The 17,849-nt window shown below is 44.4% G+C and overlaps 1 protein-coding gene across 1 annotated transcript in view; it reads left to right on the forward strand.

The window, feature by feature from the left end:
* LOC143986759 (uncharacterized) overlaps window positions 1–17,849 on the forward strand; it is a 111,092-nt gene that overhangs the window by 18,261 nt on the left and 74,982 nt on the right. Inside the window, exon 2 of the mRNA XM_077485164.1 lies at window positions 15,870–17,515. Coding sequence (XP_077341290.1) covers window positions 15,870–17,113 — 1,244 coding nt within the window. The 3' untranslated portion in view covers window positions 17,114–17,515. The remainder of the gene's footprint in view (window positions 1–15,869; window positions 17,516–17,849) is intronic.

Genomic DNA, 17,849 nt, shown 5'->3' on the forward strand with positions numbered 1-17,849 from the left:
AGAGACAAACCTGTCCTCTGCCTGCTCAGTGGGGATCGACAGAGCGATCCCCGCTGAGCAAGCGGATGTCCACGGGGCAGATCAGCGCGGATCCTTTCCGTGTGAAAGAGCCGTTACTGGTAGTTATAAAAAAATCACAGATTTTTACAAACTGTCAGTAAATATACTGGCGGTTGACAACCCTAGTCAGGAGCTACAAATAGTGTAGCTCCTGACTGTTAACCACTTAAGCCCCAGACCATTTGGCTGGCCAAAGACCAGACCACTTTTTGCGATTCGGCACTGCGTCTATTTAACTGACAATTGCGCGGTCGTGTGACATGGCTCCCAAACAAAATTGACGTCCTTTTTTCCCCAAAAATAGAGATTTATTTTGGTGAAATTTGATCACCCCTGTGGTTTTTATTTTTTGCGCTATAAACAAGAAAGAGCAACAATTTTGAAAAAAATCATTATATTTTACATTTTGCTATAATAAATATCCCCCAAAAATATAGAAAAAAGCTTTTTTTTCCCTCAGTTTAGGCCGATATGTATTCTTCTACATATTTTAGGTAAAGAAAATCATAGTAAGCGTTAATTAATTGGTTTGCGCAAAAGTTATAGCGTTTACAAAATAGGGAATAGTTTTATGGCATTTTTATTAATATTTTGTTTTTACTAGTAATGGTGGTGATCAGCGATTTTTATTGTGACTGCGACATTATGGCAGACACATCGGACATTTTTGGGACCATTGTCATTTATACAGCAATCACTGCTATATAAATGCAGTGATTCCTGTGTAAATGACACAGGCAGTGAAGGGGTTAACCAGTGGGTGGCAGTGTAGAAGTTAAGTGTTCCTAGGGGTGTGTTACTAACTGTTGGGGGCTGGGCTTTAATTTAGTGAACACTGATCTCTGCTCCAATCACATGGAGCAGAGATCAGCGTCACTAGTTGCTAGGTAGAACGGGGAGATGCTGTGTAGTGGCGGTGATCAGCGATTTTTATCGTGACTGTGACATTACAGCAGACACGATGGCGGCATGCACATGATGGCGTGGCCCCAAATTTAAAGGGACGTACAGGTATGCCCATTTGCCCATCCATGCCATTCTGCCAAAGTACATCAGCATGCGCCAGTTGGGAAGTGGTTAATATAAGGATACTTACCTGTAGTGATATCCAGTGATGTCGGCACCACTAGCCGATTTGTCCATCAGCTTTGGGTGCAGGAGCGGCATCCTTATAAGGGAAATAGGAAGTGAAGCCCTGCGGCTTCCCAGCCTGTTTCCTACTGTGCATGTGTGAGTTGCGCTGCCCTTATTGAAAGGTCCCACTCTCTTCTGGGACTTGTGTCTCCCAGAAGACAGCAGGGGGCGTAAGTTCAGTAGATCGTCGCAATCAATGTGCAGCGGTACCTGATTTTGACAAAAAGTGCCAAATATGGCAGTGGGGGTGGGGGGGGGGGGGCTGGTGTGAACAAGCAGAGCTTCCACTTTTGGGTTGAGCTCCACTTTAGACTTCAGTTCCAGTTTTAATTTGAGTATCACTTAGGCTGACTTCACATTTGCGTGTCTGTTGTTTTCTGTGTTCTTTTGTTATTACCTTGAACAGGTATGTTTGTCATGCGTTGACGTGTGCTGAAACTCCCATGAAAGGCTCATCAAAAGCATCAGTGGATTCCAAACTCGGAATGTTTTCAGCCAATGCGTGTCAAGGCACTGCACAGATCTGAATTGGCAGAATCCTGGCTTGTTTACACTCGTGTTGCTCTCTGAAGAGTGATCAGTATTGGATTGATCTTTGGAGGGTGTTTAACAGGTGTTGAGGAGGCATTATGTTGCCTGTTTTACCCCCTAAAAACCCCACCACCCCATTCAGTTGATTGAGTCTCATCTGTCAGTCGCTGTTGGCCGCCATGAGCGACAGTGCGGATAAATTTGGTCGCGCCGCAGTGGAAAGCATTGTGGCCATATGTACACCCCAATCCATTGCCTTTGCAGGTAGTAACGCTGCTCAGGTGTGTGTGTTTACAGTCCCCTAAATTCAAAGTGTAAATTTGCATTGCAAGTAGGGGGAAATAGTCCCCATCAACTCAAAACAACATGTCCATCTAAAGTCTAGAACACACTACTCATTTTTTCTTTCAGGGCTGAACAAAAAAAAACTGACAGCTCCAGAGGAGCCGATGTACTAACTAAGAGATGTTAGTACATCTATCTCCCCTGCTGTGCTATTGTGTTTTGACAGGGGGGACTGCTATGCCCCTTTAATAGAAGCTGGCCGCCTTCTGTTGGACCGGCTGCAGTACACGGGCAGAGCGTCTGGCGGTTTCTAGTGGACCAAGCGATGCTGCCCACCATTCAGCCCATGTGTACGGGCTTTAGACTCTTCTGTCTTACAGGGTGATGGTACATTATTATTATAATTATTATTATAATACATATTATTATATATATTTATATATATGAGATCTTGTACAATATATATAGTACATGATCTCACTGCAGAGTTGTCACGTTATAGGAAGTAGAAAAATATATGATCAATTGACAGGATCAACAGGTAACAGAAATACAATATATTGTCAAAAGTATTGTGACAGCTGCCTTTACAGGCACATTAACTTGTTTTTTTTTTGTTTTGTTTTTTCAAATAGCAATTTTTATTAGTCGTCATTGATTTTCAACAAAGGTAAAAAGCGTAACGTGAACGTACATGAACAAAAGCAAAATGTACACGACAGAAGTCCATTTAAGGTAGGAGCAAAATACAACAACCATAGTCATTGATACTACCGAAAATGTTACCGCACATGAACTTTAATGGCCTCCCAGTCTAAGGCTGGATTCACACCTACGCATTTTTATGTGCTTTTTGCATTTTGCTGATTTGCACTACAGATCGTGTTCCATAGGAAACCATGTTATTTGGACTCTAGGGCAAATCTGCAAAATGCAAAAAGCACTAAAACTGTATAGGTGTGAATCCAGCCTTAGTCTGCAGGGTTCAGTATTGGGTTGGCCCACCCTTTGCAGTTATAACAGCTTCAACTCTTCTGGGAAGGCTGTCCACAAGGTTTAGGTGTGTATCTATGGAAATGTTGGACCATTCTTCCAGAAGTGCGTTTGTGAGGTCGGGCACTGATGTTGGACGAGAAGGCCTGGAGTGCAGTCTCAACCCAAAGGTGTTCTATCGGGTTGAGGTCAGGACTCTGTGTAGTCCAGTCAAGTTCCTCCACCCCAAACTCACTCATGCATGTCTTTATGGACCTTGCTTTTTGCACTGGTCCAAATCATTTGGTAGAGGTGGGGGTTATGGTGTGGGTTTTTTTTCAGGAGTTGGGATTGGCCTCTTAGTTCCAGTGAAGGAATCTCTTAAGGCGTGAGCATACCAAGACATTTTGGACAATTTCTGCTCCCAGCTTTGTGGGAACAGTTTGAGGACGGCCCTTTCCTGTTCCAACTTGTCTGTGCACCAGTGCACAAACTTGACTGGCCTGCACAGAGTCCTGACCTCAACCTGATATAACACCTTTGGGATGAATTAGAGTGGAGACTGCGAGCCAGGTCTTCTCATCCAACATCAGTGCCTGACCTCACAAATGCTCTTCTGGAAAAATGGTCAAACATTCCCATAGACACACTTCTAAACCTTGTGCACAGCCTTCCCAGAAGACTTGAAGCTGTTATAGCTGCAAAGGGTGGGCAACGCAATACTGAACCCTACGGACTAAGACTGGGATGTCATTAAATGTCATGTGTGTGTAAAGGCAGGCGCCCCAATGCCTTTACACACAGTTTATTCTGGGAACTCAGAAACAAATGCTGTTAATTCTGGAAATAGACGGCATCATGTATAGCATTTTTTATTTCAGTCATAGTTTCATTCATAGCTTTTACAAAGAAAACATTCTGACTGGGTTCTCTCTCCCTAACGAGCATACGTGTCATCACTCCATTAATTCCTATAGATGATCTGTACAGTACTCTTGGTAGCCACCAGTCACCCAGCAGAGTAGGAATCAGGGTGGATATAAATAATTTTTTATTTTTTTTTATCGATTTTTTTTTTTTTATATATCAATTTTTTTTTATAAAATGCTTTTGGGGTAAAAATCTATCTAAAGATAAATTTCTATTTAGGATGCATTAATAATTTAGTTTATTCAGCATGAAATGGAGCTTAGTTATGTAGCATGAGGCTGTATATTCTGCAATATTTACATTTTTGAATCCAAGCTCTGCAAGCTGAGATAACAGGCACTGCATTGATGTATTCACAGTAACCAGGCGATAAAACAAAATTCAGGAATATTCCTTTATCCCATTATTTTGCAAATCTATGTACACTACAAACTGTATGATTGAATAGGCTCAGATATCGCTGTTTTACTAACCTGACAGCTTAATATTCTAAATAAGAAACCTTAATTTTGTTTGCAAATATTAAAGATTCTAACTACCAATAAGTCCTTACGTTTAAAGAGCACCTGTCACTTTAGATCCATCATGGAAGCACTTGTTAGCGGGCATCCACTCACCTGCTGCCACCACGTCCCTCACCTTGTTGTGTCACTGCCACATCACCAGCTGTCCTATTAAAGTGAATGGGACTGTCGGTGAGTCAACAGCGGGTCAGAGGAGGAGCCACTGCGGGACAGAGATGACAGTTGCTGTTTAACCACTTGACATCCGTGCTATGGCCGAATGACGGCCACAGTGAATTCAAATCCACCCTGGTAGGAATCATCCATAGTAATGAATAGGGCCCCTGGGTGCATGCATGGTAGGAAGAGGACCTGGATGAGACACTTTCCTTGCAAAGGCTCTGTAGTGCCAATCAGGACTTACCAATGAGGACCATGGAAGTCGGAAGAGTGGAAATTTACTAGGAAGACTGCAATTAATGAGATGGTTCTAAAGTTGTCCTTTAAGCAGGAAGTCTGAGCAACAAATAGTTTTCTGTGTTCTTTCTTTTTTATGTATTCTTTATTAAGGCCCCAATCAAATCTGATTACGTAGATTCATGCAGATTTAGCCTATTCAAATTCAATGGGTGTGTCTGAATATGCGCTGCACAAGTATTTATGTGCATTTTTCAAGCATTTCTCTGCCTAACAACTAGGCTCCTTCTCCTCCTCCTGAAGCTTATAATACATATAAAAAATGCTTCAAAAACGTGTATATATGCGTTAAAACATACCAAAAATTCACTGGCAAATCTCTGGCAAAAATACGCTCTGCTCAGGTGTGAATGCAGCCTTGATGTATAATTAAAGACTTTTTTTTTTTTTTTTTGGATAGTGTGGAGAGCAGGCATGTTCCGGCCATCGGGACTACTGGGAGTTTCCCGGTGGGCCGATGGCTCAGTGGGCCACTCTGATGTAAGGGGGCTGGTGATGGGACACTCTGATGTAAGGGGGCTGCTGATGGGACACTCTGATGTAAGGGGCTGCTGATGGGACACTCTGATGTAAGGGGGCTGCTGATGGGACACTCTGATGTAAGGGGCTGCTGATGGGACACTCTGATGTAAGGGGGCTGCTGATGGGACACTCTGATGTAAGGGGGTGCTGATGGGAAACTCTGATGTAAGGGGGTGCTGATGGGACACTCTGATGTTAGGGAGTGCTGATGGGCCACTCTGATGTAAGGGGGCTGGTGATGGGACACTCTGATGTAAGGGGGCTGCTGATGGGACACTCTGATGTAAGGGGCTGCTGATGGGACACTCTGATGTATGGAGGTGCTGGTAATGGGACACTCTGATGTAAGGGGGCTGGTAATGGCACACTCTGATGTAAGGGGGCTGGTAATGGGACACTCTGATGTAAGGGGGTGCTGATGGGACACTCTGATGTAAGGGGGTGCTGATGGAACACTCTGATGTAAGGGGGTGCTGATGGGACTCTCTGATGTTAGGGAGTGCTGATGGGACACTCTGATGTAAGGGGGCTGGTGATGGGACACTCTGATGTAAGGGGGTGCTGATGGGACACTCTGATGTTAAGGAGTGCTGATGGGACACTCTGATGTTAAGGAGTGCTGATGGGACACTCTGATGTTAGGGGGTGCTGATGGGACACTCTTATGTAAGGGGGCTGGTGATGGGACACTCTTATGTAAGGGGTGATGATGGGACACTCTGTTGTAAGGGGGTGCTGATGGGACACACTGATGTTAGGGAGTGCTGATGGGACACTCAAAATGTAAGTGGGCCGGTCTGGATGAAGTCCAGGGCCAAATTTCTGTCCCAGTCCAGCCCTGGTGGAGAGGGATGAGATCTGTGACCCCGTTAGGGAGACTCACCCTCTACTTTCATTTTTAACCATTATCATCGAAAGTGAAGGTAAAAGGAAATCACTAATTTTGGGTTGACGCCGAAACAGGATTGGCGGCACTAGTTCTGGTGACACCCAGGGATTCCCTCACTCAGGAGGGATTTCCTCTCACTTCCTGTATTTGGCTATGGGATAGGATGTGAAAGGAAGTCTCAACAACGAGCCACAGATGTGGAAAGTGGGGATGGTGTATTGAGTGTGATGAGCTGTGTTGCTTTTACGCCAAACATATCGTTTTGCATTGTGGGCAAAAAGTTTGATTTTGGTTTCATCTGACCAGAGCACCTTCTTCCACATGTTTGGTGTGTCTCCCAGGTGGCTTGTGGCAAACTTTAGACGAGACTTTTTATGGATATCTTTGAGAAATGGCTTTCTTCTTGGCACTCTTCCATAAAGGCCAGATTTGTGCAGTGTAAGACTGATTGTTGTCCTATGGACAGACTCTCCCACCTCAGCTGTAGTTCTCTGCAGTTCATCCAGAGTGATCATGGGCCTCTTGGCTGCATCTCTGATCAGTCTTCTCCTTGTCTGAGCTGAAAGTTTAGAGGGACGGCCAGGTCTTGGTAGATTTGCAGTGGTCTGATACTCCTTCCATTTCAAAATGATCACTTGCACAGTGCTCCTTGGGATGTTTAAAGCTTGGGAAATCTTTTTGTATCCAAATCCGGCTTTAAACTTCTCCACAACAGTATTACGGACCTGCCTGGTGTGTTCCTTGGTCTTCATGATGCTCTCTGCTCTTTCAACAGAACCCTGAGACTATCACAGAGCAGGTGCATTTATACAGGGACTTGATTACACAGGTGGATTCTATTTATCACCATCAGTCATTTAGGACAACATTGGATCATTCAGAGATCCTCGCTGAACTTCTGGAGTGAGTTTGCTGCACTGAAAGTAAAGGGGCCGAATAATTTTGTACACACCACTTTTCAGTTTTTTATTTGCTAAAAAAGTTTAACCAGTTGCCGACCGCCGCACGACGATGTACGTCGATAGCATGGCACGGGCAGGCATATTGGCGTACATGTACGTCCCTTGCCTCCCGCGGGTCGGGGGCCCGATCGGGCCCCCGCCCGGTGCCTGCGGCGGTCGGTATTCGTGCGGGAGCGATCCCGGACGAGGGGACGGCCATTCGTTCATGGCCACCCCCTCGCGATCGCTCCCGACGAATAGGAATCCCCCGTGACATCACTTCCTCTCCTGTAATGTAAACACAGGAGAGGAAGTGATGTATTCTCTCCTCCGTGTCGGTATTTTCCGTTCCGACACGGAGGAGAGCGGATCGGTGAGTTGCACCAACACTCTACACACACAGTAGAACATGCCAGGCACACTCACACCCCCCCTTTACCCCCCGATCACCCCCCCAATTACCCCTGCCCCCCAGTCACAGTGACACCAATGTCATTTTTTTTTTTTTTTTTTTTTTTTTGCATTGGTGTCATTTGTGACTGTAATAACTGTTAGGGCAGTTAGAGTTAGCCCCCTTTAGTTCTAATGTACCCCCCTAACCCCCCCAATAAAGGTTTAACCCCGTGATCACCCCCCGTCGCCAGTGTCACTAAGGCTGGGTTCACATTGCAGCGGTTTATGAGAACGAATGTGATTCGCACCGCACTGCAGTGCAAATCACATCCGATCTCTGTGCGATTCGAGTTCAGCCATTCGCCGCACCCGCCGCACCCGCCACACCCGCCGCACCCACCGCAAATTCGCACGGGACCCTTTTTTTGGCCCGCAGCAGAATCGGATCGCATGGGTGTTCACACCATGCGATCCGAGTTTGCAGATCGCACTGCGATATGCGAACTGATCTGGGGGTGTCAGTAACATTTCACTGACACTCCCAGCAGTTCGCATAGGGCAGTGTGAACTGCCGCCGGGAGGCATGCGATGCGGGAACCCGCCGCGGATTTGCGGCGTTTCCGCATCGCTCCAGTGTGAACCCAGCCTAATAAGCGATCATTTTTCTGATCGCCGTATTAGTGTCACAGGTGACGCTAGTTAGGCAGGTAGGTATTTAGGTTCGCCGCAGCTTTTTATAGCGCCAGGGACCCCCATATACTACCGCATAAAGCCCCCTGATTGCCCCCTAGTTAACCCTTTCACCAGTGATCACCATATAACTGTTACAGGTGACGCTGGTTGGTTAGTTATTTTTTATAGTTTCAGGGCACCCACCATTTATTACCTAATAAAGGTTTAACCCCCTGATCACCCGGCGGGTGTCATTTGTGACTAATAACTGTTAGGGCAGTTAGGGTTAGCCCCCTTTAGTTCTAAGGTACCCCCCTAACCCCCCCAATAAAGGTTTAACCCCGTGATCACCCCCCGTCGCCAGTGTCACTAAGGCTGGGTTCACATTGCAGCGGTTTATGAGAACGGATGTGATTCGCACCGCACTGCAGTGCAAATCACATCCGATCTCTGTGCGATTCGAGTTCAGCCATTCGCCGCACCCGCCGCACCCGCCACACCCGCCGCACCCGCCGCAAATTCGCACGGGACCCTTTTTTTGGCCCGCAGCAGAATCGGATCGCATGGGTGTTCACACCATGCGATCCGAGTTTGCAGATCGCACTGCGATATGCGAACTGATCTGGGGGTGTCAGTAACATTTCACTGACACTCCCAGCAGTTCGCATAGGGCAGTGTGAACTGCCGCCGGGAGGCATGCGATGCGGGAACCCGCCGCGCATTCGTGGCGTTCCCGCATCGCTCCAGTGTGAACCCAGCCTAATAAGCGATCGTTTTTCTGATCGCTGTATTAGTGTCACAGGTGACGCTAGTTAGGCAGGTAGGTATTTAGGTTCGCCGCAGCTTTTTATAGCGCCAGGGACCCCCATATACTACCGCATAAAGCCCCCTGATTGCCCCCTAGTTAACCCTTTCACCAGTGATCACCATATAACTGTTACAGGTGACGCTGGTTGGTTAGTTATTTTTTTATAGTTTCAGGGCACCCGCCATTTATTACCTAGTCTCACTAGTGTACCCCTAAATTTAGGGGTGTCTACTTTCCAAAATGGGGTCATTTGGGGGGGGTTTGTGCCATCTTGGCATTTTATGGCCTTCAAAACTGTAACGCCCTTAGAAAGCCTGAAGGCGGTGCTTGGTTTTCGGGGCCCCGTACGCGGCTAGGCTCCCAAAAAGTCCCACATATGTGGTATCCCCGTACTCAGGAGAAGCAGCAGAATTTATTTTGGGGTGTCATTTCACATATGCCCATGGCATGCGTGAGCAATATATCATTTAGTGACAACTTTGTGAAAAAAAAAAAAAAAAAAAAAAAGTTTGTAATTTTCCCGCAACTTGTGGCAAAATATAAAATATTCCATGGACTCAACATGCCTCTCAGCAAATAGCTTGGGGTGTCTACTTTCTAAAATGGGGTCATTTGTGGGGGTTTTGTGCCATCTTGGCATTTTATGGCCTTCAAAACTGTAATAGGTAGTGAGAAGTGAACTCAAAAATTTACGCCCTTAGAAAGCCTGAAGGCGGTGCTTGGTTTTCGGGGCCCCGTACGCGGCTAGGCTCCCAAAAAGTCCCACATATGTGGTATCCCCGTACTCAGGAGAAGCAGCAGAATTTATTTTGGGGTGTCATTTCACATATGCCCATGGCATGTGTGAGCAATATATCATTTAGTGACAACTTTGTGAAAAAAAAAAAAAAAAAAAAAAAAGTTTGTAATTTTCCCGCAACTTGTGGCAAAATATAAAATATTCCATGAACTCAACATGCCTCTCAGCAAATAGCTTGGGGTGTCTACTTTCTAAAATGGGGTCATTTGTGGGGGTTTTGTGCCATCTTGGCATTTTATGGCCTTCAAAACTGTAATAGGTAGTGAGAAGTGAACTCAAAAATGTACGCCCTTAGAAAGCCTGAAGGCGGTGCTTGGTTTTCGGGGCCCCGTACGCGGCTAGGCTCCCAAAAAGTCCCACATATGTGGTATCCCCGTACTCAGGAGAAGCAGCAGAATTTATTTTGGGGTGTTATTTCACATACGCCCATAGCATGTGTGAGCAATATATCATTTAGTGACAACTTTGTGTAAAAAAAAAAAAAAATTTTTTTTTTTGTCATTATTCAATCGCTTGAGGCAAAAAAATAAAATATTCAATGGGCTCAACATGCCTCTTATCAATTTCCTTAGGGGGTCTACTTTCCAAAATGGGGTCATTTGGGGGGGTTTTGTACTGCCCTGCCATTTTAGCACCTCAAGAAATGAGATAGGCAGTCGTAAACTAAAAGCTGCGTAAATTGCAGAAAACGTACCTTAGTTTGTAGATGTGACAACTTTTGCGCAAACCAATAAATATACAATTATTGACTTTTTTTTTACCAAAGACATGTGGCTGAATACATTTTGGCCTAAATGTATGACTAAAATTGAGTTTATTGGATTTTTCTAATAACAAAAAGTAGAAAATATCATTTTTTTTCAAAATTTGCGGTCTTTTTACGTTTATATCGCAAAAAATAAAAATCGCAGAGGCAATCAAATACCATCAAAAGAAAGCTCTATTTGTGGGAAGAAAAGGACGCAAATTTTGTTTGGGTACAACATTGCATGACCGCGCAATTACCAGTTAAAGCAGCGCAGTGCCAAAGTGTAAAAAGACCTCTGGTCATTTACCAGCAAAATGGTCCGGTCTGAAAGTGGTTAAACTATCCAATAGATTTCCTTCCACTTCACAATTGTGTCCCACTTGTTGGTGATTCTTCACAAAAAATAAACATTTGATATCTTTATGTTTGAAGCCTGAAATGTGGCTTTTCACAGGTTGAAAAGTTCAAGGGGGCCGAATACTTTTGCAAGGCACTGTGCATATATATCTATATATATATATATATATATATATATATATATATATATATATATATATATATATATATATATATATATATATATATATATATATAATATGTGTGTATATATAGAAGGAGAGAGAAAAATACATACAGAGAAAGTTCTATATACTGTACGGATAGATAGATTACAGATAGATAACCAGCAGATAAATAGATCGATAACAGATAGATAGATAAGTGAGTAAGAGATACAAATAAATCCAGTATAGAATAGACTGTACTGCATCTCAAGCTCCAAACAAAAAGGTTTCTTCCTATCCCTAGATGCGGAGAAGGCATTCGACAGGGTGTCATGGGATTATATGCAAGCTGTCCTACAAACCATAGGCCTTGGTCCTAGATTATTTACTTTTATTCAATCGCTCTATTGCAACCCCACAGCCAAAGTCAGAGTCAATAATACCCTGTCGAATGCCTTCCCCATACGCAATGGAACTAGACAAGGATGCCCTTTATCCCCTATCCTCTTCATACTTACCTTAGAACCACTTTTGAACAGTATACGACAAAACCCCGACATAAAAGGTATCCAAACTAAAGATAAGGAATACAAACTGGCTGCATTTGCTGATGACATTCTACTATTCCTAACACAGCCCCATACAACAATTCCAATCCTCCTGCAAGAATTTCGAAATTTCAACCAATTATCCAGCCTAAAGATAAATTTTACCAAGTCCTATGCCCTTAATATTTCTCTTTCCCCGGATGACGTAACTCTCTGCAAAACCAATTTTCCATTCCGCTGGCAGGAAGACCACATCACCTACTTAGGTATAAAAATTACAACGGACCTGAAAGATCTTAACGTACAGAACTACTTAACCTTGATGCGACAACTCACACTTGACCTGAAGCATTGGGACAAACCGACATTTTCCTGGTTTGGTAGAGCTGCAATATTGAAACTGAACGTACTCCCAAGAATCCTTTATACCCTACAAGCATTGCCGATACACCTCCCCCAAACTCTGTTCAGATCTTATAGAAGCATGTGTACCAGATTCCTCTGGAGTTCCCGAAGACCCAGAATCAAATACGATCAATTATCCTTGCCCAAACATCTCGGTGGCATAGGACTCCCAGATCTCTCTAACTACCACAAGGCGGTACATTGGACAAGAATCATAGACTTGAATATTCACGCAAATAGCAAAGACTGGGTACATCTAGAATCCTTATTCATGTCCCTTCCATTTAGATCTCTGCCATGGATCCAGCCCTCTCTAGGTATCAAGGAAATCAAAACGCACCCACTCCTAGCTCCAACCTTGCGCTGTTTCAGAAAACTGTGCACACGCACCACCCTCTCTACCGTCCCAGGACCATTGACGCCACTGAACCTGAACCCCGACTTCCCACCGGGTTTACACCAAACTTTTCTTCAAACACACTGGTCACAACCACAAATTCTAGTGCAACACTTCTACCAGAACGGATACCCACTGACACTAGAGCAAATAGCCTCCGTTATGCAAAAACCCCCTATACCAACTTGGACGTTCCAACAAATCACCCACTACCTACAGTCAATAAGGAAGAAAACAGACTGCTCCCGTAAACTGACGCCCTTTGAGACACTATGCTCCTCGACTACACCCCTATCACATCTTATCTCCCAGACACACTCTCTACTGTTTCGGGATAGCGACGCCACGACTTCCAAATTTTGCTCCTCCTGGGAGAAGGATCTAGATATCACTCTCACGACAGATGACTGGGAAACAGCCTTCTTTAATATCCACAAAGGTTCTATCAACGTATCCACTCAGGAAAACGGCTATAAAATACTCTCGAGATGGTATAGAACACCAGACAGACTACACAAATGGGACCCCTCTATCCCGGAATGTTGCTGGCGATGTCATCAGCATAGAGGTACATTGCTTCACATTTGGTGGTCCTGCCCTCTGCTCCAACCCTTCTGGAGATCTATCCATAAATTGATTAAAGACATTACGACCTATGATTTACCCTACACACCGGCCCAATTCCTGCTACATCACACTACTCTACCACAAACGTCCTATCGCAAAACAATACTGATTCACCTGATCAATGCAGCTAAACAATGCATACCAACCCACTGGAAGTCTCAGATCGTCCCTTCTATTAAAGATTGGCTCCATAGAATACACAAAATTTCAGAAATGGAGGAATTAATCCACATAGCAAGAGATACCCCTGTTAAATATAACACAAAATGGGCGTTTTGGAAACACTTTAAAACTACACCCGAATATATCCGCATACAAAGTCACTTAGTTTGATTTACCGAACCTTGATTTGCCCTCTGCTGCTCACTCAGGCAATATCAATAAGACCCTTACACATTTAATATATCCGGTTACCCATACCATAATGGACCGTATCTTATTTCTTTCCTTTTCTTTTTTATATGTAGTCGACTTTGACCAGACTCATATCACGAAAATTCTGTCCTAGAGCATGATATTATACGTTTCTATATGCCCCATCCTTACCTCGGAGAACATCGGTGAACGGACCCTTGATCCCCCTCCTTTCCCACCCTTACTACCCCTCTGTCTCTCCCCTTCCCACCCATCCTATCCCCATCCCCGTCACGGGTACGATTTTATGCTCCACACATAGTATATAGCGGATACATCCTCCTCTCTACCACTGGTTTGGCCCCCCTCCCGGAAGACTATCTGATGAGAACCCTGATCAGTTGGCCTTTCGGGTCCGCACAATTTGTGCCGACAAGACCCCATTTTACGAGTACGTGTGTTATTTCCTGACTATGTGCTGTTATTAATGCAATACTAGACTTTAATTAACGTTGTAGTATGCCTTGTAGTATCTCTGTTATATATGGGCCATACCAATATGTGTTCATTGTATTTTTTCCCTTATATCTGCATGTATACGTATTGTTAATGTACCCCCTTCTTTAATCAATAAAAACCTTTGGAAAAAAAAGAAAAAAAAGAATAGACTGTACTGTACAGAGAGGGGATTCAATAAAGGTAGAGCAACCAAACAGAAAGATAGATGGATAGATTACAGTGTAGAGATGTGTGTTACAAAATAGATATATACAGCGACTGTACAGTACAGAGATAGATAGTAATTAGATAAATATATAGTGGAGATAGATAGATAACAGGCAGATATATAGATCAATAACCGATACATATTACGTAGATAAATAGATCAATGACACACAAATAAATAGATTGATAATTGATAGGTAACAGATATATAACAGATATATATATATATAACAAATATATAACACGCAGATAAATAGATCGATAATGAAAAGATAAATGGATAGAGATAGATAACAGGCAGATCAATGACAGATAGATACACAGATAGACAGATAAGATTGAGGTTGATAGATTAATAAAGTATATTTTACAGAGAAAGATTAGATATTTAAAAAAAAAAAAGATATACAAACAAAAAAGATAAACTGGCTGATAGATAACAGGTAGATAGACAATACTGTGCAAAGGGAAATGAGAGGTCCAGTGAAAAGAGATAGAAAAATGAATAGACAGACGTAGATTAGACAGATAGTACACAGAGAGGGTTATTTATGAAAGGCAAATCCACTTTGCACTACAAGTGCAAACTACAAGTGCAAAGTACACCTGAAAGTGCACTTGGAAGAGCAGTCGCTGTAGACCTGACGGGGACATGCAAGGAAAAGTTAAGAAAAAGCATTTTAGCTTGCACATGATTGGATGATAAAATCAGCAGAGCTTCCCCTCATTTCAGATCTACCCCTTAGATTTACAGCGACTGCACTTCCAAGTTCACTTTCAGCACAATTCCAGGTGCACTTTGCACTTGTAGTTTGCACCTGTAGTGCAAAGTGGATTTGCCTTTCGTAAATAACCCCCAGAGAGTGAGATAAAGAGAAATATACAGATATAACCAGTTATATTGTATGAAGAGAGAAAGATTGATTAGATTGATATAGGGGAGAGGGCTAGATAGAGATATGTTACATTTGTCCTGTATACATAGAAATAGATAAACTGTGCTTTACATACAAATCGGTAAATATACAAAGAGATAAAGGAGTTGTAAACCCTCAAGGTTTTTCACATTCTGTGCATTTCTATGCATTAAGGTAAAACGCCTTTTTGGTCTGCAGCTCTCCCCAGAGCCCCCCATTTATTTACTTGAACCCGATCTTTTCAGCGACAGGGACGAGCCCAGCAGCTCCAGCCATTGTCTCAAGTCCTCATTGGATAGATTGATAGCAGCAGGAGACATTGGCTCATGCTGCTGTCAATCAAATCAAGTGTGTGTGTGTGTGTGTGGGGGGGGGGGGGGGCAAGTCCTGCTGTCTGTGTCAATGGACATAGCAGCTGGACTGCAGCACGAGTGCTTCCATGGAAAGCGGCTCTCCGCGGGGGCACCCGAGAACAGGAGGAGCCAGGATTGCTGCCAGGGGAACCCCAGAAGAGGAGGATCGGAGCTGCTCCATGCAAAACCCTTACACAGAATAGGTAAGTATAACACATTTGTTATTTAACCGCTTGCCGACTAGCAGCCGTCATACAGCGGCAGGTCGTAGCTGTACATCGGTTCATTTAAGCGGGATAGCAAGCTGGGGGGAATTATACCATGTATGGCAATGACTTGCCAATCTTCAGACCAAAGTCTCCTGTTTGCTTACAGAAGTCAGAGCCAGCGCAGCAGTTCTACAGAAGTCAGAGCCAGCGCAGCAGATCTACAGAAGTCAGAGCCAGCGCAGCAGATCTACAGAGGTCAGAGCCAGCTCAGCAGATCTACAGAGGTCAGAGCCAGCTCAGCAGATCTACAGAAGTCAGAGCCAGCGCAGCAGATCTACAGATGTCAGAGCCAGCACATCAGATCTACACAAGTCAGAGCCAGTGCAGCAGATCTACAGAAGTCAGAACAAGCGCAGCAAATCTACAGAAGTCAGAGCCAGCGCAGCAGATCTACAGAAGTTAGAGCCAGCGCAGCAGATCTACAGATGTCAGAGCCAGCACAGCAGATCTACAGAAGTCAGAATCAGCGCAGCAGATCTACAGAAGTCAGAGCCAGCGCAGCAGATCTACAGAAGTCAGAGCCAGCGCAGCAGATCTACAGAAGTCAGAGCCAGCGCAGCAGATCTACAGAAGTCAGAGCCAGCGCAGCAGATCTACATATGTCAGAGCCAGCGCAGCAGATCTACAGATGTCAGAGCCAGTGCAGCAGATCTACAGATGTCAGAGCCAGTGCAGCAGATCTACAGATGTCAGAGCCAGCGCAGCAGATCTACAGATGTCAGAGCCAGCGCAGCAGATCTACAGATGTCAGAGCCAGCGCAGCTCTTATACAGATGTCAGCCAGCGCAGCAAATCTACAGATGTCAGAGCAATAGCAGACGATCTACAGAAGTCAGAGCCAGCGCAGCAGATCTACAGAAGTCAGAGCCAGAGCAGCAGATCTACATATGTCAGAGCCAGCGCAGCAGATCTACAGATGTCAGAGCCAGCACAGCAGATCTACAGATGTCAGAGCCAGCGCAGCAGATCTACAGATGTCAGAGCCAGCGCAGCAGATCTAAAGAAGTCAGAGCCAGCGCAGCAGATCTAAAGAAGTCAGAGCCAGTGCAGCAGATCTACAGATGTCAGAGCCAGTGCAGCAGATCTACAGATGTCAGAGCCAGCGCAGCAGATCTACAGATGTCAGAGCCAGCGCAGCTCTTCTACAGATGTCAGAGCCAGCGCAGCAAATCTACAGATGTCAGAGCAATAGCAGACGATCTACAGAAGTCAGAGCCAGCGCAGCAGATCTACAGATGTCAGAGCCAGCGCAGCAGATCTACAGATGTCAGAGCCAGCACAGCAGATCTACAGAAGTCAGAGCCAGCGCAGCAGTTCTCTACTGAAGTCAGAGCCAGCACAGCAGAGTAAGAGCAACACATTATATCTAAAGACTGAGACCCAGCACAGTATGTCTAAACGAGTGAGAGCCAGATCAGTAGATCTAGAGGACTGAGAGCCAGCAAAGCAGAGCTACAGAAGTCAGAGCCAGCACAGTAGATCTACAGGAGTGAGAGCCAACACAGCACATCTACAGGACCGAGACCCAGTACAGTAGATCTACAGGACTGAGACCCAGCACAATATGTGTACAAGACTGAGAGCCATCACAGTAGATCTACAGGACTGAAAGTCAGCAAAATATATACACAGGACTGAGAGCCAGCACAATATATCTACAGAAGTGAGAACCAACACAGTATTCTGCTTCTACAGCCTGAAGGATAACCATGTACCACCAGAAGTCATCTTTTGTACATCATGGATGTGAAGGTAAGTTATATGAGCATTTGTGGATTTCCTGACAGCTAGAACAAGGCTTGTAATTCTCTTCTAAGATCTTCCAAATAACAAAGGGTCTTTAAAACAAACTTTTTTTATGTTGCTCTCTGTATGAAATTGTAGTGTGAAAATTCCAAGCAGGCAGCAGTTTCAGAATTACTGCAAAATCACTAAACTCATTGCATGGTCAAAGTCCCCTAAATCATTGCATCTCCCCCTTCTAGTTTTCGGTGGAACGACAGAAACTTTTGACGATGTCTCCATGCTTATTGTTACAGCCTTGCGAATCGCTGTTGGGCTATTTGTGTTACTTATGCCGTGTACA

The sequence above is a fragment of the Lithobates pipiens genome, unplaced genomic scaffold, assembly GCF_037356315.1.
Source record: "Lithobates pipiens isolate NorthernLeopardFrog02 unplaced genomic scaffold, aLitPip1_a1.2 Scaffold_18, whole genome shotgun sequence".
Taxonomy (NCBI): domain Eukaryota; kingdom Metazoa; phylum Chordata; class Amphibia; order Anura; family Ranidae; genus Lithobates; species Lithobates pipiens.